This window comes from Lytechinus pictus, chromosome 16, assembly GCF_037042905.1.
Source record: "Lytechinus pictus isolate F3 Inbred chromosome 16, Lp3.0, whole genome shotgun sequence".
NCBI lineage: Eukaryota > Metazoa > Echinodermata > Echinoidea > Temnopleuroida > Toxopneustidae > Lytechinus > Lytechinus pictus.
Window position 1 is genome coordinate 19,710,937 of NC_087260.1, and position 24,788 is coordinate 19,735,724.

A 24,788-nucleotide genomic window follows, 5' to 3' on the forward strand; every position below is an offset into this window, starting at 1 on the left:
CCGTATGACATAATATATATATATAATACATATTCATATAATATACCCAATATGAAAAAATAGTTCAATACATCAACATGTCCGACCAAGTCATGATTATTTGCAACTTTCAAAAGTATTTCTCATTGTTACACGAACATCTCAGGTATATATATATATATAGTCCTTTACAAAAAAAAATCATTCCATTTCTTGACATATTGATGTAAAGAAATGTGTATCTATGTTGCATATCTATCTACATAACCCTACCTACATTTCATGTTTAGCATTTATTGAAGTTATGTATAATTATAAAATGTACATAAATAATGCTTTGTGTTCATTAACATTGAACAAATACTTGGTTCGCAGAAGACCATAGATATTCGCCTCCCACAACCAAATACGACCTTCTCTTTTTACAATATAATTTCATCTCAGTTTGGCTAAATAATCATGCTCAGAAATTTACACATATCAAACTGACTCTTGTTTTTTCAACATATAATAAGTTACAGAAAGCATTCTTTTAAAAAATGAATAAAAAAAATTAGACACACAAGTGAGACAAAAATAGAGCCAAGGGTATATTCATAACATAATCTTCTAACACAAATGAAAGTACATTTTGGGTGATTCATATATTGCTCTATTGGATTTCCTGGAAACCATGGTATTAATACATTTCCATCCAATCATCACAAGGGCAACACTCGAAGGCTTGCAATTATTACAAACTATAGTTCAAAAATTTGGAAAAGTGTTCTCAAAATGGGCGGCCAGTTAAACAAAATACGACAAAATAAGCAGTTCGCAAAGTTGAGAACATATATACTGGTGTACCACCACTGAACAAGTTCAAAAACTCCTTCCACAAAATATAATTTCAACATGGGAGAGGGAGAGAGCAGATTTCAAAAATATAATAGGTCCTTTCTCATGAAACTTCATTGATAACTCTGCTTTTAGCCAATCATATTCTAGGATTTCAGTAGCTTGTAGCAATATTTTGAAACTATCTATTATCAATAGGTTTCATGTAACAAAACATGGCAAGCTCGTTGTTTGTGAAAGGAAAAAGAAAATGATATTCATCATGGGATGTACATAAGTATATATTTAATAGACAAGAGTAAAATGCAGCATAGTCAAGTATAATCTACATCAAATATTTTTTTATTGTTCTGTGATTAAATGTTAACTGTTTCTTGGGCATAATATTACACTGCATATGAACGGAGCAATCTGGGAATTCAGAAGGGCAAGTAGGACAGTACCCCACTTGCTGGGGCAAGTCTATGAAAGAGAAGTGTTGAAGGAAAGAATAACTGAATAATGAGTTTTTGTTTGACCACTTTCTGATAAAAAAATTCAAAATATTAGCTTCAAACAACACATCAAAAACATTTGCGTAAACATGCCAATCTAATGCTATTCATAAGGATGGTAATTTCTTGATTTTTTTTACAGTATCTAGGCATGTCATATATTAAGTAGCACTAGCCTTGCAGCGTCCTGTTGACCCATATATTCAAATTTGCATCTTAAAATGAACAAAATATATATATTTTACAGAAGAGCCTGTTGGAGGTTTTTTTTTTCTAGGACTAGCGGCAGTCAGCAATCTCTGAGTGTAATTACACTCGAATCTACACTCAGGTCTTGAACAATAGCAGAACAATAGATTCACTGGGCCATGTCCTTTGTTATGGCTCCAGTGTAAAATCAAGTGCAATCTATGCTCAAAGATTACTGACTGGGTCTGTACTACTCAGCACTCAAACTGACATGTTAAAGAAATCTAATGGAATCATGTTTTGTGTCTTTACCTGACATCAATTAATATTTACCCTGCCCTACTAGGAAAGATTGGTAGCCCCAAAATAAACTGAGCCTAGACAGTGGGATATGTACAGCTACTTAAGGCACAATGGGATCGTAAAACAACTCTTGTAAAGTGGACACAAGATTGCATCAAATTGTACAGTTTGCTTACAGCCGAAAAGACTTAGGTCACACCTTGAACATAAAAAAATCCTATGAAATAATGCCCTATTGCCTTTCACGAACAATATTTCTTCTAATTTCATAATGGCAGAGAAGCAGGATTTCCACAAGACTTAATAATAAAAGCATTTATTTATTTTCAGAAAAGTTTTGGTCTGTACCAAACATCAATAATAGATCTTTGTTAAGATATTGATACAATTGAGGAAGTAATTGCAATTGATTGCAACTGAAAAAATTAATGCAAATCGAAAAATACTTGCATCTGATTGGCTGAAAGTCAGGTAGCATTTTAATTCTCTGGAATTAACCCCTGATGTCACAAAGCTCGCTAAAGCCCGGCTCACACTGTGCGATGCAATGCGACAACAATTTTTCAAGAAATCGCATTTTGCATTAAACATGAAAGTTCCACGAAATTATTTTTTTCGAAGTTTGGCATGTTAGGAATACTAAAATCATATTTTTTTCTTTGTGGCAGCCCCGTGGTCGGAGTAAAGTCCGAATCGGCTTCAAGTCGGGCCGATGATGACGTTATTACGATTTGGAATTGAATTTGATTTATTTATTCATTCAGAGAGGCTCGAACTGGACTGAATTTCGATTTCAGTAGTCCTACCACTATTCTAAACTCTGATCTGTAAGATTTTATTAGTTGGAATATCACAGTTTCTTTGAAATTCGGACCGCAATGAATCGCATAGTGTGAGCCGGGATTGTGAATTCATTATATCTTGATATCATGTTATATGATGATTTCATTATTATGTCATGAGTTGTGTTGAATGATCTTGCGACTCTTGAAAACTTATTTTGTGCTAAATTTGTACAACTACATGTACGTATGGTCTGCAAATGATTAACTTATGAATTCATAAGGATATCTTGACCTTGTCTTGTTTTCATCTTTACATTGATGCACACAAAGAGTTGATTATATTACATAGGTTATGTAGATTCGAATCAGTGATAGGTCAATACACCATCACGTGACCATAACTGCGAGGATCGCATTTGTTATATTCTAGGTTTTGACGTCACCTCAGGGAATATACTGCGTTGTATTGTCAATTGCGGCGTTATATTCACTAAGGTGACGTCACTCGCTGCATATAAGTTGCGTAACAAGGTAGTTTATTTGATGTACGCGCTAATGTAAACGCGTCGATTGCATGAAGTACGCGCTTGATGTATTTTCAAAAAAAAAATCTATTATGACGTAGATGGATTAGAGCTGTAGCAAGAATTTCGGGTTTGAGCCAGATGATGAATGCAATTTCTGATGGCGAATCCACATAGACTATATAATATAACAGATATTGCCTGGTCTATCGTTTTAATAAATAACATTTCAACTCCCCTCCGAAGCTATATTTTTCCCTCGAGATAATATTTTCCCTCAGCGCTGCGCACTTCGGCAAAATATAATCCCTTGGGAAAAATATAACTCCGTCAGGGAGAGGAAATGTTATATTCAAACTCTAGGTAGGCAATATCTGTATAATATTATGAAGTCATATTGATTTATCATTACCTCATGATGTGTTTGCAACTCTTCAAAAATTATTTTGTGCTAATTATGTAAATAATGAAAGTGGAATTCAATTTTTTGTTTCTTTGTATAAAAATATATCTTTCATCTAAATATTTTATTTAGTTTAGATTTAATTATCCCACAGAATTACTGAGCTTCTGATATTTTGTGTGCAGAGGGACTTAATGAGGGAAAAGGGCATGAAAATCTAGACTTTTTGTCATTTTCATGTAGAATAGGGAGAACAATACAAAAGAATACTAATACCATAATGGTTTTTAGTATATCAAAAAGTGAAGAAAATTAAATAATTTGACTACCAAAAACTTTGTTAACAGTTTTAAGTTGCCATTATCTAAAGGGACCCGCAAACCTGGATGTATGGCAAGCCAGAGTATGCCGACCTATGTATGACAAGCCATTTGCTCATTTAATTCTATTTCTTTATATCAACCATTCCATTCTTGAAATCAAGAATTTCCTTTTGCCAACAATACAAAATACCAAGAAATGAATAACCGTTTTTAAGAAGTCATTTTGTGTTGTTAACAAAAGGCAGATCTTTGTATGGAAAATATATAATTATATGAGAAAACGGCTTGCTATATGTACGTCAGCTTATACTGGCTAAAAAAGGTGCGAGAGTCCCTTAACAACCAAGGTACAGTCGTATTTTCTATAAGGTAGAAAAAAAAAATGTAAATTATCGAAACCAATCACCATCCTTGAAATATATTATCTGATTTGTACGTCAAATATTTACCAAAAAAAAAGGAAATCATCATAATAGCATGATAATAATCATTTGTCTTCAGTTTCATTAAAAATAGAGCAATTTCACGGAGGCAAACTGATGATCATGGGCAAAGCTCTAGATTGCTTGTTGCATCAGTTTCCCCCTATGCTCCAAAGAATTTCCTCAGAAGACGAGGCGAAGATGACATGGATGTTTGCGTTGCCATGGTAACAACGATGAGCTGTGATTAATGCTTCTGGGCATCCTTGGCAGCGAGGATGAGAGGTTTGAGTGAAGTGAGGGGCTTGGCTGTACTCAAGAACGGATGCTGTATGGGTAAAGAGACAACATGGATATTATATGGGACAAGATTGAAGGTTGCTCCTGTTTCGACAACACATCTACAACTATGAAATAGACAAAGTTGCATTTTACAAAACGGGATTCACAAGATTTTTTATATCTATTTAATTTCTAACCTACATCAATAATGAACATAGAAAAAATGATTGGTAAACACAATAACCTTTGTTTCATCAGATTTCAACTTCAGCTTTAAAAAATATGAGTAGCAAGGGTGTCAGCCCCATAAAAGGAATTGCAGTATTTTGAGGGATGCTAAAAGGGAATTAGGGTGTAAAAGCATAAAAAAGAGTATTTCCAAATTTCCCAAATAGATATGTGTATAGGCTGAATGTGGGGGAAAGGTATTTTTTCATAAAAATCTGCAGTATTTTTATATAAAAGTATAAAATACTGCAAAAAAAGGAGCAGTTGCATATGGCTTTCCATACACAATTGAAAGTTGACTGACCTTTAGTAATGTCTCCCCATCTGCTCTCTTGTCTACATCGGTCTCAAGGCACTTGGCAAGGAAACTTCGGAAGCTTGTTGATAACCTCTCTGGGTTATTGATGTCTGGAGTACCATTCGTGGCAATTAAGTAGAGGGCCTGGATAAGGGATAGAGAGTGGTGAGAAAAAGAGGTTAATGAACTTTCATAAGAAAACACATGATATGAAGTATATAAAGTATATGTGTTAGTCAGCATTAATGGAAAGACTGGTAACAGTTTCTCTGGGTTGTTGATGTCTGGAGGACCATTCGTGGCAGTTACATGTAAGTAGAGAGCCTGGAGAAGGAAAAGAGAGTGGTGAGAAAAAAGAAGTTAATGAACTTTCATGATGAAACTCATGATAAAGTATTCATGCTAGTCTGTATTAATGGACAGACTGGTAGACTGGTAACAGTGTCATGGAGTTGCCATTCAGAATTCCCATTCATGGCAATTAAGTATAGGGTCAAGAGAAGGGAAAGAGAATGGTGAGAAGAGGTTAAAGAATTTTCATGATGAAAATTCTTGATGTATAATATCAGTATTCATGTTGTGGGTGTCAATGGAAAGAATGAAAACAGCTTCTTGGGCTTATGATTGCTGGGAGTACCTTCCATGGCAATATGTAGAAGGTCAAGAGATAGAGAATGGCGAGAGCCAAGGTTAATGAATACTGTATCTATCCTTTTACTACTGATACAGATATTAACATCACAAAAAAAAAAAAATTTGTGGCAATACAAGCTTTATGCATTTCCTGCATCAGTACAATGCACATGACTCTACATTCTATTTCCTGGGACCTTTTATTCAGTCATTCCTCAAAAACACTTGTAAAAAGTGGGAATTTCCTTTTTTTTTTAAAGGAGGTTAATTCTATTGTATTTTGGAAAGATATTGACCTTCTACTTTATCATTTACTACAGAAAGGAATTGGAAAAGGAAGATAAGAGTAAAGTATGATATCGGGTTCCATGAACCAGGGCATTGCAAAAATGCCATAACTTGCTTATTTCACATCTGCTTACAGGGCTCGAAGTAGGAGTTCAGATTGACAAGGCCATTAACATAGGAAATGGAAGGCGGTGCTTACTTTAGGGGGGCATCCAAGGTCATTAAAAAGGGACATCAGTAGCAAAATATAATGTACTTTTCAATAGGACACATGCACTGGATTACCACAAGGCATCAGGCTAAAAGGGCACTTACAAGTATTTTGGCCTTAACCCTAAAACCGCCGGGGGAAAGGGTTGCTCTGGGCTTAATTTTGTCAAGATAGAGGGTTAGTGTTGCAATAGGGTTTTATGTTAGGTTTAGGGTAGGGTATAGTGTTAACATATATCATGGGATAGCCTGAATAATTAAAAAGATTAGGGTTATCCACTCACCCTAAGAGGATTTTCATTCAGATATGGGGGTTCACCCTCGATCATCTCGATCGCCATGATACCCAGTGACCAAATATCGACCTTTGGTCCGTACTGCTTCCGGGTCACGACCTCCGGAGCCATCCAATAGGGTGTGCCGACCATCGTCGTTCTCTTGCTCTGCTCCGGCGTGATCTGGGCGCAGAAACCAAAATCGGCTGCAAAGAGAGAGCAAACGGTGACTGTTTCAATTTTGTCCAACATAGATACAAATTAGATGTACCTAAAACGTAATGTAATAAATTACTTGTAAATTGTACCTAATATTTAATTTATCAAATTACTTTGGAAAGGTTCCACATCCAGGAGTTGGGGCAACACAAATACTGAATGGAATTGCCCTGTTTAGATAGAAAGGGGTCCACACAATACAAGCATTGCTCTTTAGTGGATCCCTCCATTTTCTCACAATTTTATTTCATGTTTATGATATTTTGCTTATATATAATACTCTGTTTTGTTTTACTTTTACTTATAGATAAATATCATATATTGTACATGCCTCAATTTATTTTGTCTGCATAAGTTCATTGTAATTATTTCGACCAAATTACTTTGTTCTGTTGAAAATTAAATAATTTGAAATTGAAGGCAAAAATGCCAACTTACTCAATTTGACGTTCCCTTCCATTCCCAGTAGAATGTTATCACTCTTGATGTCACGATGAATTACATGTCTTTGATGCAAGAACTGCAAGGCTTGCAAACACTGCAAAACAGAAGTGAGAAATATCGATCAAATAATGGTATTGATTGATAATAACAACTGAAGCCAAGAGAATAATGATGATAGTAATATCAGATGATGATAAAATTACAGGCAGATTATCGTCCGTTTTCATGCTGATTATATGGCATCATTCAGAAATAAATCAACCCAAGTAGAATATTCATATATTGAGTAGATATTATGTAATGCCACTGGAAAATGCCTTATGGTAAATTCATTATATCATTTTCCCTGACCTGACAGTTGCACAAGGCTAATGAGTTTTCCTTCCCCATAAGATGTCTCTATTAAAGGCATTTCCTATGCTTTTCACAAATAATAATCCATTCCTGATGAAAGCTGGGCCATAGATACTACAAGGGAAGATTGGACACTTCGGCGATCTTTTGAAACGCTCGATAAATTCTCATGGGGTAGGGCGCCCACTAGCGTTGAGTAAGTAAACCTTCACACATCGGCACACTGCTGTGTATAAAACACATGAGGAAAATGAGAGAAGGGATTTTGGAGAGGGCTCAAGGGCAGTGTATGGGATTAATTCCACCTTTTATTACCCAGAAAACTCTTAAATATATTCATCTCTAATTTAATAAAAAAATATTTAAAGGAAAAAAAATCTTAAAATGTAAAATTCGTCTATTCCTTAACCCCTTCACCATTTCTCTCATATGCTTTGTACACAACCAGATCGCGATACGCAAAGGTAAAAAAAGGTTGTTACTTACTCAACGCTGTAGGGCGCTCATCCAAAGCGTTTCATTGCGCGCTCTGTGCACTGTCCGATCTTCCCCTTGTAGTACATGTATCTTTGGCTGAGCATGTATGCCTTTAATAGTCTTTCATCTACTCTCCATATATTTCCCAAATGTTACATACCTCTCTCTCTAACAGTGACTAATAAAATGGCCGAAAAGTGAGAAGTCATGGGGGAATGCAGGCATTGCTCGGATTAGATCTGGTACCAGAGCTCAGTGACATGATTTATTACCCTTCGTTTTAAATTTTGCACGGTTATAAGTCAATCACACAGTCAAACATATGGAAAAGCAATCAGAAGTAGACTCCATGATGAAGTGGAAAGGGGTGTTACGTCATTGGCGGCGGTATGTCTAGATCCTTCTGTGGGAGGGATCAGATGATAGTCTCACTAACCAGCCAGGGGGCCGTTTCATAAAGCTGTTCGTAAGTTAAGAGCGACTTTAAAAATGACGGGTGATCCTTTCTTACGCGCAAAACCATCGCTAATGAATATACCATTTGCCATAAGAAAGGATTACCAGTCGTTCTTAAAGTCGCTCTTAACTTACGAACAGCTTTATGAAACACCCACCTGGTCAAGAAAGCATGCCATGACTTGGATTCGACCTCACGACCTTCTGAGTGTCAGACGAGTGTCAGAACCACTCGGCCATGGTGCCCCCATACAAGATGACATACTAACCTCTCTGCATACGCTAGCAATCTGGCCTTCATCCATACACGTTTCTGTTACAACATCTGTTAGTGAACCTCCAGCCAAGAACTCCATAACAACCTGGAAATAAAAAGAAAGACAACGTTTGCAATCAAAAGGCAAATTGAAAACAAAATATGTAATCTACAAATACAGTCAAATGTGACCTGTCACCCCAAGCCACCCCAAAACCTACAATTTTTCGCCACGGAAGGTTCTCTGTAGATAGCCAAAATGATTGGTCTTCAAAAAGTCAAAGTTAAGGTACTAGCTAAACAGTAAGAACTTCTTCTTCTTCTTCTTCTTCTTTCTTCTTCTTCATACTATCAAATTTAAGGTGTAAATTTCAATAAAAGACAAGGTCCAAGCGTTTTTTTGACACCAATTAATCAGGACTGCTCAGAAATTTCTGTGAGATTGCGCAGTATGCATATCTCATTCCTGAGTGAATCCCAACCTTGTTAAAGTACATTCTATCAAATACTTGAGAGGGTTCTTGTTGATCAATTTTGAAATGATATATATATATATATAATTTTAAAGCTTAGGGCTGTGCCTTATCAAGCTCAACGAATATTCCAAAATTCATTTTGGACAACTTACAAAGTTGAAAATGCTCTGTTGCTGCCCAATGCTCCAATAGGAACAGGAGGAACTAAGTCTAAATAAGTAAGTATTGTTGGTTTTGGGCTGGCATGTCACAAATTGGAGTGTTTTATAATGGAAATGTCTGCCATCTTGAAACATCTGAAAATATCAGTGTTTTTCAATTCTATGTGTCAATGTTGAGGCTTCACGGTGCACCGTGTATTCTTTTGTGGGAATATGTTTGGTCATGAAATGGACCACGCAAACTTGATGATTCAACAGGTTCTTGGTAATCTTCAGGAGACTGAACAAATCCATACATACAAAATACCCTGAATGGGGTAGAGTTTGTGAGTTATCTTTGAGGACACTTTGCCCAAATAACAGATCCTGAACCCTAACAAGATTGGGCTGCCTGATGCCTAACAAGATGGAGGGCTGAGTTAGACCCCCTCCCCCTCAGTTTTGTAGATCAAGACAACTTGCAGGATACCAGGAGAGAACTGTCTTATAATGCACATAGACTTTTTATATTATACTCAACACAGCAAAGATTATAATTATCAACACCAGATCTAATCAAGATTGAACAGGATGTAGTTTTCATATTATAGACACGTCTTTGGGTTTCATATACAATTCAAGCCATAGTTTCTCTTCAATAAAGCAGTCATCTAGACACAAATGCAGGAATGAATTCTCACTAAACTAACAGGAAAATCTAAAAATAATTGAGCTTTCAGTTTCACATACCCATACCACTTGCTGTAAAAAAATATTGGTAACCCCCCCCCCCCCCCCATCTAAGAAAAGAGAGCAAAATATTTGTTATTATGTTGAGTATGCACTTATTCCTGAATATTTGGCATACACTCTTTACAGGTTTTGGTTGCAAATTTCACAAGTCAATCTTCTTTTAAATTTCCACTCACGTAGTCATGTAAAAGTTGCAAACATTGTGATATAGATGCAAGGATTATGGTTTATTCAGTATCTTGTTTGATCCTGGGCCCTGGTTCAAAACGATTAACAAGTTTGGTGACACCTTGATTTTTATAATTGGCTGATGCACCCTATTTTGGTTGGCAGTTATCATAATGGCATTATTATAATGGCATTATTCCATCATATATCATGCTCCTTATATAACAATCCCATATCAAATAAGAAAGAAACTGGCCTAAACCAAATCCAGTTCGGCTCAATATCAAAACTGGAATAATAAAATACCTGACAAAATTCTCTGTGCCCAGCAACCAAAATCATTGACCTCAATTTTTCATAAAATATTGTCATTTTGGGGCACTTTACATACTACGCTTGCCATGACCTCAATGGAGTAGTGTCTTCACATGAACCTCACCACACACCTATCAAGTCACTGTCTTCAAAGACCACTTTCATATGAAGATCACAATCAATACATTCAAGATAATAGTAATAATAATAGGCATTTACATAGAGCAATCTACATGTATCAAGATATAATTAAATACGAGGTGCTTTATCATTATTAGCCCCTCTGTCATTTCTAGCACTCAGCGCATTCAAGAAATTAATCCTGCCAGGTACTCATTCACCTCAATTGGGTCAAGTGCAGCACAATGTGGGTAGATTTCTTGCTGAATAAAACCAAGCCATGGCTGGAATTCAAACTCAAGACCCCCTGATTATATTCGAAGACGGGAGTCTTCATATTGTAAGGATATTGAAGGACTACTGAAAATATAGAAACAAGATGGAAGGCTTACCCATAGTTCATCTGCAACCAGGTAGCTGTCCAAATAGTTTACAATGTTGAGATGTTTGTTTTCACGCATAACCAAGATCTCGTTGATAATCAGCTCCTTCTTTGGCTGTTGCTGGAGGTTCATCTGTTTGATGGCAACCTGGAAAAGAACAACGGTCAAGAAGTTGTAGAAGTATTTCCAAGACAGGTTCAAAGACAACTCTTATGGGTAAATTCTAAACTCTGGTTTACTAAGTCACAACTATAAGCTGGTAATGAGTAATGATCCAATAATTTAAGATCTCAAGATCTAATTGAATTCAGCTCCTTGTAAAACCGTTTGTTGAAGTTCATCTGCTTGATGACAACCTTGGCTCAGTGATCTTTTCCTGAATGGAGCAAACTCCAAAATCAAGTAGTCAGTTTTGTTTGATAGAGTTAAGCAGTATATGGCCTAAGTGAGGATAAAGCCAAGTTTCCATGAGATGACAGGTGTACTGGAATTTATATGTAAATCTTTTTTTATACTTTGAATAATCAAACTGTCATGGTTGCAATGAATTCGCAAATTAGTCAACCCTTAAGGAACTAAGACTGACCTCTTGACCTGTGGCAACCTCAATGGCTGTGTAGACAACACCTGATGCTCCTTGGCCAATCTTCTCAAACTTAGTGTACTTCCTCTTTGGATCTCCAACACTGACAATCGATCCTGATGAGAATAGAGAAAAAAGTAAAAGAAGAAAAAAAAAGTATTGGAGACAGTTCACTTTTTTTAAGGAACACCACAGAAAGATCAGTCTGAAATCCTATCTTAGCACCCCCCTCCAGCTTAGTTAGGGTTAGAATCCCCAACTTCTCAATTTTCTAGTATACAAATTCTGTGTTCTACTGCATTCTAAACATCAAATTCAGGGTTCTCATGTTTTCTCATACCTAAATCTGTGTTCTCTGAATCCACAAAACATACGATAGTGCTGTTATAAAAGGGAAAGTATTAGAAAGACAGAAGTTTCTATTATATAGAGCACAGCAGCATACAATCTGCAGATAAAGCTTTGTGAAAACATACTACACACTGCAAACATGTTTGATGGAAGATTCTGCACTGATGTAGATTGTTGTTTTTTAAATTTTACTTCCATTTTCATGATTTTCGACAATTCTCACAGTATATTTCGAAATCAACTTTGGGTATCGGAAAATCCTGCGTCCAGTACATTCTGTATTCTTCCAGCATTCCATATAATTGTTTATGCTTTCTGCTTTCTGTGGATTATTTGGTGACTAAATTAACATATATCAGCCTCTGGCAGGAGTGTGCCACAGCTCCTGGGACTTTATTCAGTCTCCTTATAAAAATATTTAAAAAACCAAATCAATTAAATAACTCACTGAGTTTCTCTAAGATCTCCTCATCTGACATCTTCTTCTTGTTCTTCTTCTCCCTACGCTCCTGCTGTGCTTGTGTGGTGGCATTGGTTGCATTGGACGGGGGTGGTTGGACTGGGGCGGGGCTCGGGGGTGAGGGCTCGGGCGGTGTTTGTTCTATTCTTGAATAATACTGAGAAGTAAATGAGGATGGTGGTTCATTAGGAAATCATTAACTTTATATTCTTATAGAAAATTCATTTTTTTCTCACAAAAGGGGGCCATTTCATAAAGCTATTTGAAAGTTACTAATGTTTCAAAAGATTCTAGGCATGACTGGTGACTGATTCTTGGGTGCCAAATGTGCCTAGAATCTTTGTAAAATTAGTAGTAACTTTTGAATAGCTTTATGATATATTATGTCGACTAAGCAAATCTTTTTTGCTATGATATCCTTCCTATATAATATCAAAGCTTGAAAACTCATATGCCATTGGCTAATAACAATGGTTTTGATCCATAATGGCGCAGTTATTTCCCCTATGGCGCCATCTACATGTATGGCAGCCATACGGCGAGTAAAAAACAGCCGTTTTATTCATTTTTAATCAAACCACCTATATGTTGCTGGTACAAAATATGTTAAAACGGCTGTTTTTGATTCACTGTACGACTGCCGTAGGGGAAATGTGACAGCGCCATAAGGTGTTCATTTTGTTGTTGTGAATATAGCATATTAGGAGCCAGAGATACACTTGACAAAAACCATGGCAACACTGGCAAGCAACGCTCACTTACTCTTGATTGTGAGTGGGCTGGACGTGGGGCGATTGCAGGAGGTTCAGCATCATCATCTTCAAAATCATCATCGTCTTGCCTCGGTGTTAAAGGTGGTTTCTACGGTAAAGAAACAAATTAAGATAAGTACATGGTCAAAGGTCGATCATCATGAAGTTCAACTGGGTGGCATTTCATAAAGCTGTTTGTAAATTACACATAAACGTTCAGCCACAACTGCAACATGTTCTTAGGTGTAAGTCAGATAGAAAGGGATACATCATTTAGCACAAGAAAGGGTCACCAGTCATACATAAAGTAAAAAGGAAAGTCATCCGTAACTTACGAACAGTTTTATGGAACACCCACCAAGGTTATCAGAATCATTTTAGTAAAAGCACCATGCAGACATGCCAATTTTTTGCACGTTAGGCATGAGACTCCCGCATTAATAGGGACTCTTGCTCATCCCTCCAAATCTCTTTCTCATGCCTGCATCACAGCCTATCCTCATACACATTACACACAATGCCTGCTGATCTCACGCCTAAGTCACGCCACAGTTCCCTACCTAAAAATCCCATGCTTCACTGGTCTTTGAACTTGGCATTTCTGAACATGAGAGTCGACACCTGGCAGACACAGGCATTATATTTACAATTTGTGAATATTTTTTACTATGATTATCAAGAATGATGGACATCCATGGTATACTGTACAGTAGATCATAAATACAGTGCAAAAGAATTTGCGAAAATATCATCCATGGATGATCAAGCCTCCCTCACACTTAAACACATACATGTTTAAGGTGGAAAATGGGTGTTTTTTTCCAGAACTGTTGCATCAGTATGAATCTCATACACCGAGGATCTTTATGAAATTTTACTACACAACCGATATCTTATATCATTGCAAATGGAGGATAATTGAACTGTTACCCTACATGCAACTTGAACATATAATATGGGGCCATGGTCCATTTGCAATGGTCTGATGTGTGTCCTTGGCCCAAATGTGAAATTGACCTGTGTGTCCTCCTTTTCTACCACAGGTAAATTCACACACATTCATATACATACATCAAATTTCATTAACTTAACCATATCTATATTTTCACTTTGGTTTTCATCTTCTGGATAAAATTGTACCTTGACTTGAATTGAATTGATCCCCAGCCCTCTTACTATGCCTGGGTGGAGTGAGGCAGATGTGGATAATTGCGTACATACATGTATGAGATACACTTACCGGTGTAATTGAGGCTTGATGCTCAAATGAATCTTCAAATGATTGTTTATTAGTATTTGCTGTAAAACAAAATAAAAGACAAATTGATGTCAAGTCGCGACTGCATAGGCCTACTTATATGAATTGATAGTTTGTCACATGTTGTCATATTTACATGTAACTTCTGACAACATTACTAATCAAACCACTATGAAAACATACAAATATTTCACAGAAGAGGTATTGGTACTTGGAAAATTGATTTATGATGACTGAGCAAGTCATTGCATAAACCTTGCATTGATGTCTTTTGCAGTTTATAAGCTTTCAATTTATAAAAGATTAGTCAATTTCAGTTTTGGGTTAGAATGTTAGAATGACAATTAAATTTGATAGGTAATAAAAGCAATATGAAATAAATTGACATGACGATACGGACTGGGATTATGGTTCCTTTTTTTGGGGGGGGGGGTTCTGTTTCTGGTAACTCCTGTAGGAACATGGCAGGTCAGTGTTTTGCTGGTAAACGCCAAGCTGGTTTATAACCAATTACCTAGGAAACATTTTACGTCTAGGATCAGTCACAGTTGACAAGTTGACAAGCAGAATTCCACCTGAGCATTTATCGCCTAGATGCAATGGTCACAGAAGGTCAAAAACATATTAAAGCTACAAGTGTAGCAACCACTTACCAAGTATAACTTTATGTTGTGTCATGAATTTATCGCTGCCTGTCGTCGAGTCATCGTAGAACTTGAGGGCATCGAGCACAGCCTGGGGATTGTTCTTCTGTTCTGTCTTGGAGATCTGTGATGTGGACAGGAGCTGGGCCCATTTCTCTGGCATGCCCTGTATAGCGACAAAAAATGTTAAAACAAGTTGAATAATAATGATTTTCATTTCTTGTACATATACATCTCCAGATGCTCTACACCGCTTCTGAAAGTCTTTGGACGTTATAACCCTGGTTTTATCATAGCATCCTTTTACAAGAAATTCAAGGATTTAAATTGTGACAGGTACACATACTTTTTCTTGAAGTTGTAAAAAGAAACGTTAGAGTGAAATCTTTACATGTACAGTTATTTGGTAAAAATCACATTAACACATCTACATTCCATAAAGTCACATTGTTGTCAAAATACCCTGATATATTAAGAGATATCCTACATCATAGGCGGTTCGCGCTCTTAGTTTGGGGACAGCAAGCAAAGCATGAAAAATTTCTATGGAATACAGAAACAGAATGAAATATTTTGTTGATTTGATTTATGATAATTTACTGTGAAACATTTGGAATGAGATAATTTGTGCTAAAAGAATCTCCAGAACAGAATACAAATACTTATTGTGCAACATTTTGGAACAAGAATGGTTGTGTTGAAATTTCCATATATTGTTTTTTTAATGAAACTGATATAAGTAGAGCACAATGTGCGTGTCTGCATGTGTGTGTGTGTGGGGGGGGGTTAAGTAGAAAGTACACAATTTCTTGCATTTAAGAGTAGGCAACAGCCAGTCCCCCTCCCTACACACCAACGGCCAGAGCACCCGTCTGCCACTGCATTGTATACAAGTAGCATGCACAGTTAGGCTTTCCTAGCCCGTCCGTACCTCGTCTTTATTAGCCGGAAACAATGAAAGATTTCCCCTCGTTTCCCCCGCCGTTCCCCCTCGCGTATGCCACTGAGTCATCCACCGTGGCCTACAGCATGCACTGACTCATCCCACAATTGTGTGTACACACGCAGCCCCCCATCGATGATGACTTTCTGATAACACATCGTTTCCTACATAAATGCAAACTTGGCACTATGCAACATAGTGGCCAATATTACATGTACTGTACATAATGTACGTATCGTACGTATACAGATGTATTTCAGCTTTGTAAAACACAAAGCAGATGATAATACACTCCAATATAATAGTAAATTGTTATGCGCCTTTGATTACAAAACGCTGCACTCACACACTTCTTGATTATTTTTTTTAAACATCAAATTCAACTTTTAGAGATTTTACATGAAATACTATTATCAAAAGGTTTTCTTTTAATTTACTGGGCTTATTAAAAGTTAGATTTCTTAAATGCCAAGTCTACCCTAACAGCAAGTGGAATTGAATAATGAGGGGAAAAAATCAGTTACTTGGAATCAGGTACTTTCTAATCATAAAAGCAGCAAAAATAAATGAATTTAACACCGTTTTCCCTGCAAATGTGGCATCTCAAAAAGTAATTTTAGTACAGTGAACTCCAACAGAGAAGAAAAGTTATCTTTACCAGAAGAAACAGTCTTAAAAAGGGAAAACTAGAATGAAAAAGAAAGCATACAGTGTACATGTACATGTACATGTACAAATTATATTAGACAGAAGGTCATTCTCTATGTACATGTATATGCTTACAGGTGGCTTAGTTTAGCATTCTTGACTGTACAAGTTTAATTTGGGAAATTATTATTTTGTTCTCATTTTTGTTGTCTCTATAGACAGGACCTTCGACGGGTGGTCAAGAAGGCATGTTTGACTGTAACATGTACATTCCCTTCAATGCTGCAGTTATTTTTCATATCCTGTTTTTTCTGTTCACATGCACATCAGACCTGTAACTACTGGCAATGTTCGTGTTCAGTGCTTTCTGTTTGCACATGTATACAGCATAAAATTACAAAGTCCATTGTTGTACAACATACAATCCCACTTCACAAAAATGTGTACCTGGGACCCATCTTTAATACCAAGAGCTATGATTGATCTGATCAACCACAACTATGGAAAGCCAGCAATGTCAGCATGTAATATACAAATTGGTTCACAATATTTTTTAAGAAATGATATGACTCATACATTCGCCGTTGCCTTGACAATTTCAGTGAGCTCCTTTTTGTTCAAAACGGGCAATTTTTCCTAATTTCCATAGAGGAAAAGTTATGACAATGATGGATTTCCATATAGTTGAGGTTGATCGTTGAGATCGCAACTCTTTGTAATAAAGGGTACAATACTGGTATTCCCCATAAATGCTGCTGTAAATTTAGAAATACTACACACTTGTGCATGTTGCTATTGTAACCATGACCGCCCATGCATGTAATATACACATGTACTATGACCTGGCATTCTTTCAAATGCAGATATACATGTACACTGTAGGCCTATTTGTTTGATAATAGACACCAACCTTTTGTAGTCAACATGAAAGTAATCAATTTCCCCACAATTAATCAAACATGAATTACATGCTGCTTCTTTTGCTTCTATCTATGGGTTTAGTAAGGTTCATTTCCTCATTCATACTGCATGATTTTTTAAGGAAATTTAGAAAACCTAAAAAGAAAGGACCACTGCTTTATACATAAAAATACTTTACTCCTATTCATTCTGTCAATCTCTTAATTAATAAGCAAAATTACCAAAGATGGTTTTATTAAAAATATTTGTGATTTTTACCTTTTGACTTTTTAAATGTTAGACTCCAAATTTAAGGAAAATGGACTTGTAGTTAGTTTTCATACCACTGGTTGTTGCTACTACAGGTCAACCTTGTGCATGCCTAGGATGCAATACACTAGAGTTTACAAGCACAATGCTAAACAACTAACTGTTGCAATGTCAGGTAAACCTATGCATCCTGAATCTCACTTCTCACCAGGCAAAAAATTATTATTATTTTTTTTTTTTCAGGGGCTACTTTTCACAACTTAATGCCTAAATCTGCAGCATTTGTTCACATTGTGATGAATGGGGGATCAGGGGCCCATCTTACAAAGAGTTGCGATTGATCCGATCAATCGCAACTATGGTAAGCCAGCAAAGTCAACATATAAAATGCATGTTTGTTCAAAATGTTCTCTAGATATGAGTGCATATCATTAAATTCATTGATTTCTTTGTTTACAAAGGACATTTTACAAATTTCCTGTAGAAAAAAATTATGACACTGATGGATTTCCATAGAGTTACGATTGACTGGATCGATCGTAACTCTTTGTAAGACAGGGCCCAGGGCTCTTTTGAGCATTTTTTTTTTTGGGGGGGGGGGCTCCATGTAAATCACCCCCAACCCCCCTGTAATTTTTTTCCCTGCTTCTCACAGACCCGATCTTGTAAAGCCATATAATATGAATACATAATTGCACACACTCACTTTGCAACCATTTTGCCTGAAGTATAATACTGCTATTCCCCATGAATGCTGATATCAATATATGAACTGGGATTTAAATTAATCAGAATATCATTTGTATATAAGTGGAAAATAAAACGTCAGCAAACACAATTTCAATATGACCATTTTAATACATACATGTACCTCATAATATTGGTTTTGTGGTTTATATTACTACATCCCATTCAATTCATTGGAGCCGGTTTCATAACTTCCAAATAAGGAAGGAATGACTTCCTATTGACTAATAAGGTAAGACTGGCGCTTCGTCAGGACATAAAAGCATTGCGTAGGAGTATTTACCCTATACATTCAGAGTGAGCACTCCATTCATAAGTACACAGCTCCAGGGCACGAGCTTTAAGTTTCAGTTTCAAGAGCTGGTTTAAAAGAAAACAATTTTTAAAGGCCATGTTCCACAATGTTCTGAATAAAGGCCTATTCTTCTAATAAGCTTTAATGCCAAAAAAAATCCTTTTTATGAGGAAATTTTTTCAAGAATATCTTTAATTTTTCCTTTTTAATAAATAATAAAGTCAATTTATTTTTCGTGTTCTTAAATATGCTTTTCACTTCTGTTAAGTCAAGTCTGTAAAATAATTTTTAGATTGTGAGTGCTATAAATATGAACATTATTATTCTGACTTGAAAAAAAAAGGAAACAAGCAAATCCTTATTTAACCTCATCTGTTCTGTCTATTAGAACAGCTACATGTAGAAACTGCCCTATAAGACTTGAATGGCAGCTACATGTACATGTACAAATACATGTAGGGGAGCATTTCTTAAAAAGATTTGTCAGTGGTTTTCAATGACAGTTGTTAAAAGCTCCTGAAATCTTTGCACCTGATTGGCTAAGGACAAACTAGTTATCGAAAATCACTGAAATTTTTTTCAAGAAATATTCCCCAGATACAACATCACCTCGGTGGAGGTATTGCAACATCAGCTTTTCACTGAATTGCAGGTGCACTTCAAGATCAAAGCCAAGGTTTCTGTAACCTCTGAGACGGTTTCATCTTTATTGCCTTTTCGGTCGAGGGGCTGTTGCCAGGGGCTGATAAAGATTTCATGTTCCTCACGCTCCAAATACAGACCTCAAAATCAAAACATTTTCACAACAGATCGCCTTGATACAAAGGGCTCTTTCCCCTCCCCGTCTACACCCACGCACTTCCTCTTCTTCCCTTAACAAAAATGACGTCATTTGGAGTTCACCCCAAAATAAAGTCTCTATTAAGTCACAATTTTGTTGCCATGGTGATGGGAAATCAATCGTGCTGCGTATGGCACTGCACTCTTGATCGCCCGATAAACTATGGCAGCTCTCGGTTAAAGTATATAGTTTAGAGCAAAAGGGATTGCTTCTCTTTAAAACAAAGAATCTCTCTCTGGCATCGGGCACATCCAGGGTCCATGGTATTATAATAGTGATCACCTCTCGATCAATTTAGTTTATCAATAATAGATGTCTTGATCTAACTCTCAGATGCGTAGGAGTGCTGTTAGGTGTACGCAGTAGTGATTTTTGCAGGTGTTGCGAATTTCCATCCCGAGTTAAGTTTCATTTGTGGTTTCATGCCGTTGCTGGGTGGAGAAGGTACCCTAGCCATTGCTAACACTTTGTCACACTCCTGAAAGCTTCCTTAAACATTTGGTTAAGTTATAATGAATTAGAGCACTAACTCAGACACGTATAGTGCACATCATATTTAAAAAATCATATTATTCATGTGTTTATATGTTTAATTCAATAAAAACTTTAAAAATTGTTTAAAGAAATAATAATAATTTTCTAAAAAGCAGTGACACAACACTTCTTATTCAAAGCTTGCTCTCTTCCTTTAACTTCTTCAAACTTCCTTTTAAAACTACTTTAAAAACCCTCTTTTACCTTCCAAATTAGTTATAAAACTGAAATCCATTTAAAATCTTGAGCGATCATGTTACTCTGTAAATTACACCTGTTTGTCTCAAATAAGACACTGTTTCATGAAATAATCCTTTGGATTAAGGTTTAACTCCAGACTAAATGAGAATTTTAATCCAAACTTCTTTGGATGTTAGCTTTCATTTTTCTTTTTCAACACTCGAGAAAAAAAATACCAAAGAATTCATTGAAATCCATTTCATAATTTTCTTCACATTTCATAGAAGAATCGTTTTGAAAACTTTTCGCTGCAAGATTATGTTTAATTTTGACTTGGCGACTGAGTTAGCGTATGGAATTCAATTAAGCAGCTGTCACATCTGGATGCTTCAGCCAGCAAATGCCAACGTAACTATGGCATGCCATTTCACAATTTAATTCTATTTATTGATATCAAGTGAATTCAGTTCTTGGTATCAAGGAATATAAATTTTGATATCACAAATTCATTTCTTAATATTTTTCTCTGCTATCAATAAATGGCAACTCTTGATATCGAGAAATACGATTATTAAAATGGGAAAACGGCTCGACGTATGTACATCGCCAAACAATGGCTAGAACGTCCTATTGAGACATCCCTTAATTGTCAACGCTAGGGGAGAGGATATCCCACCCTCTCAAAGCCTGTAGCAGATGATAGTAAATATGAAGCCATAAAATCTTACCGTGAACTCTCCTGTGATGTTATCGAAGCCCACATGGACAGTATGCTCAAACTTTGTGGGTAGTGAAATCTCTGGTCTCGTTCTTTGACCTATGATGTGATGGAGAGAGGAAAAAGTTGGGATTTTTTTTTAATGGGGGGGGGGGCAGAAAAGCAAAAAGAAAAGTAAATGAATACAATCGATGATATACACTATATTGAAAACATTAAAATCATCAAAAAAAACTTTTCCATGAAAATATGAATAGAGAATTGATAGTCATGCTAAAATTTGGTGTACAGTACATTCTCCAGTTTTTTTGTGTTTTTTTCTGCTTTTGCAATTGTTTCCATGGCTACTAACTGTTTAAAAAATACAAACAAAGGGGTCGTTTCACAAAATTTACCCATTTCACTATTAATTGCACTTAAATTCACAATTTTTTAGTTTTCTTTTTTTTTATTTTGAGTATAACGCTGTATTGGTCAATTAATGAGAAACACTCTACTGGCATTGATATCCTACATGTAACAGGGTCATAGCTTTTTTTTTTAAATAAAAATGGTTACATCCTTGTAAACTTTCAATAATGTTAAGGAGAATCAAATCCAGGCTAACCAGCTCTTAAGTGCAATGAACTCATGTTTAAGCTCTACAACAGGTCCTCACTCTCAAAATTCCATTAGCGAAGTTTCTGCATCAAGTCTTTCAAGATTTCTCCATCTCGCCTGAATGCGACAGCTTCAGATTTCTGTCCATGAGGCGTAAAATTAGCCCTTTTCATTAAAAAATAGTTTGCAAAACACCTATCCCCTTATTCTCCTAAATAACTCTCACATTTCTCGCGATTTTTTTTCTGGATGATTTACAACATCATTGAGGAAATTGCTGTCCCTTACAGCATAAAATTTCATTTTTCACTATTAGTTTGAAAATCCTAAAGGCTATATTCCTCCTGCCTCACACAAGGACTACTTTTGCAAAAAGTACCTACAAGTAATGCTGCCCCCACAACATCCCCACTGAAAAAGATACTTTACCAAAAAAAATACAAGAAAATTCATAATGCTTCAGTGTATCACGTTTTGGCACACTTTTCTTCCACCTCACTTCTCTTGAATAATTTCAACCATGCTCAACATATTTTCAAATCAATTACAAGTTGTGTACAAAAAGATAGAAAGCACAGGCTCCAAGAACAGTTCACTCTCAGTGGTAATTGATAAAATGTAAATCCCCTGCCCCCACATATTTGCACCTAAAAATAACAGATGGAAAAACCTTTGTAAGCTGCAAAAAACACCTGCAGTAATTTGCTGTTGGATTCAAAATAAAACAGACTTGAATATATATGACCTGATGTTATTAAATACAAAATAAATTTTAGCGTATGAATGGAAGCCTGGAAAATACCCCCCCCCCACAAAAACATTAATTTTCCCCAAATTGACCCTACCTTTCTCTTCACTCTTTCCTCCTTTAAGTATATTTTTCATCCATTTCGTTCCTTTCTTCTGTTCTTCAGGGGGTGTGTTGGGGAGGGGCTTGGAGCCGGGATTCATGACGTCGAAGCGGGCTTCGCGACTGTTGCTGCTGGAAACTCGAACGGGTGGTGCGGGCGGACTATCGGTATAACTCTGTGGATCCGACCACTGTGAGCTCATTTTTGGCGGACCTACAGTAGAGGGTGGCAGAGAGGAAAACAGAGACGGAGAAATAATGACAAAATGTTTGAAAATAATGACATAATTTCCTGTTTTCGTCTTGGCATGTAATTCCTGGTCTGAATCATTGTGTGCAAAACAAAGCAATGTTGATACACATACACAGCACAGAACGTTACAACCACAGGTTGCCCTTCCGAAGATTTAAAGTGAGTTTGAATGTGTAGGCACAATGTTTATAATTCAAAATACACTGCGCGGTTCCTGTTTCAAACATTAGATTCAAAGATAATATTGATTGAACGATTACATTTCTTTGTGTATGGTACAACAAGCTACATGTAGTTACCATAGCAACAAATTCAGACATTAGGCCAATAATATGATATAAAATTAATGTTCCTTTTTGACATCTTTGCTCACAGGACCTTTCACAATATACATGCAACCAAGCTAAAAACACTATTGAATTTTCATTAATTGTGTTTAGGAAAGGAGAGAGAAAGGTACATAGAAGCATTTCAAATATCAGTAAGGAATAAACATTAAAAATTACAACAACAAAAAAAGAAAAAGAAAATAAAATTTTCATGGACTCTTTTCTCATTTTTACATTTGTAAAAGGGTTTTTCTCACATTTAGATTATACAGGTAATCAACCATATCTTGTTTGATTGTTTAAACAGTTAATTGAGAAATGAATTGATGTGCCAAATAGCTGTACTGCTTTAAGGGGAAAATCTTCTTTTTTTTCTCCTGAATTGAGCTGGCACTTGGATGATATTACATTATGCATAAGGACATCCAATCAGACGGCCTCTCATGAAAGGGTCCTGATCTACATTCTACTGGAATTATTTCCTTTTCAAGCACTTTAGCCTGGTCACAATCTACCATTCACCTGTTATGCCAATAACACTACACAATAAAAACACAAATCATACTATAGTTGAAATGTTCCGTTAAATACAGTAGATTGAGATGTACAGTACATGTACAACATGGTACCCTTTCCCGGAGCCAATGCTATTATATAATTGTCCTTTATTTTAAAATGCACTTTCACAGAAAATCATGCATCCAAAGTTCCAAAACACACATACATGTAGTAATACGAAGGTGAAAAGTACAAAGTAACAAAGAGTTCTTCAAATTTAGTCATGTTGTGGATCTTTGATTTGAAGTCATAATGTTAGTTTCTGATTCTACATGTACATGTAGCTGATGGGCAATTCTATAAAATGATCAATCTTTTTTTGTATGTCAGACCCCCATTTTTCTCAAGTCTTACTTTACTTCATAAAGTGACCAAGTCATTACAGACTGTCAGAAGAACAAGAAATCATAGACAGAAAATTTCATGAAGGTCGTCCTACATATAGGGGGTCGGATGTACATATTTTATGGAATTTCCCTGATATAAAGCTGTCTTGCCAAGTGAAAATCAAAAATATGGAATGATTTCAGCTACATTCAATTTTGATACCCTGCGTTGTCCCTGTTTAAATGCAGTATCCTTGCAGGTAAATCTTTAGTAATTTGTGCACAAGGTAGAATGCATCTACATAGCATGTACATCAACCCAAGTACGCATAGTTGAGTATCCATGCTTACATCATTTTGAAATACGTCATCCTCATATCTTTTAATACAACCATGAACTAGCCACCAATGATCATCTATACATGTAATGCATCTATAATGTGGAGAGTCGTGGCCCAATGGATTAGTCTCCGGACTTTGAAACAGGGTCGTGGGTTCAAATCCCAGCCATGGCGTAATTTCCTTCAGCAAGGAATTCATCCAGTGTGCTGCACTCGACCCAGGTGAGGTAAATGGTTACCGGCAGGAAGTAATTCCTCAAAAAGCTGTGTGCACCTGATAGGTAGCCTAGCTTAGCCGGGTAATAATAATAGCAGGGCCCGCTGGGAGAACAGTTTTCGGAACTGAAGTGGCTACCCTGGGTAAATATACCGT

The 24,788-nt window shown here is 36.3% G+C and overlaps 1 protein-coding gene across 1 annotated transcript; it reads right to left on the reverse strand.

Annotated features, from left to right (window-relative positions):
• Nucleotides 1–3,182: 3,182 nt before the first annotated feature.
• Nucleotides 3,183–24,788, reverse strand: LOC129279696 (serine/threonine-protein kinase PAK 3-like). Its single transcript, XM_064111481.1, has 13 exons — nucleotides 22,604–24,788; nucleotides 21,169–21,257; nucleotides 15,092–15,248; nucleotides 14,421–14,479; nucleotides 13,191–13,289; nucleotides 12,417–12,585; nucleotides 11,621–11,733; nucleotides 11,044–11,181; nucleotides 8,693–8,785; nucleotides 7,131–7,230; nucleotides 6,483–6,679; nucleotides 5,074–5,211; nucleotides 3,183–4,587 (listed from the first exon to the last, which is right to left on the reverse strand). The coding sequence occupies exons 1-13, from the start codon at nucleotides 22,809–22,811 to the stop codon at nucleotides 4,507–4,509; spliced, it is 1,641 nt and encodes a 546-aa protein (XP_063967551.1). The 5' UTR covers nucleotides 22,812–24,788; the 3' UTR covers nucleotides 3,183–4,506.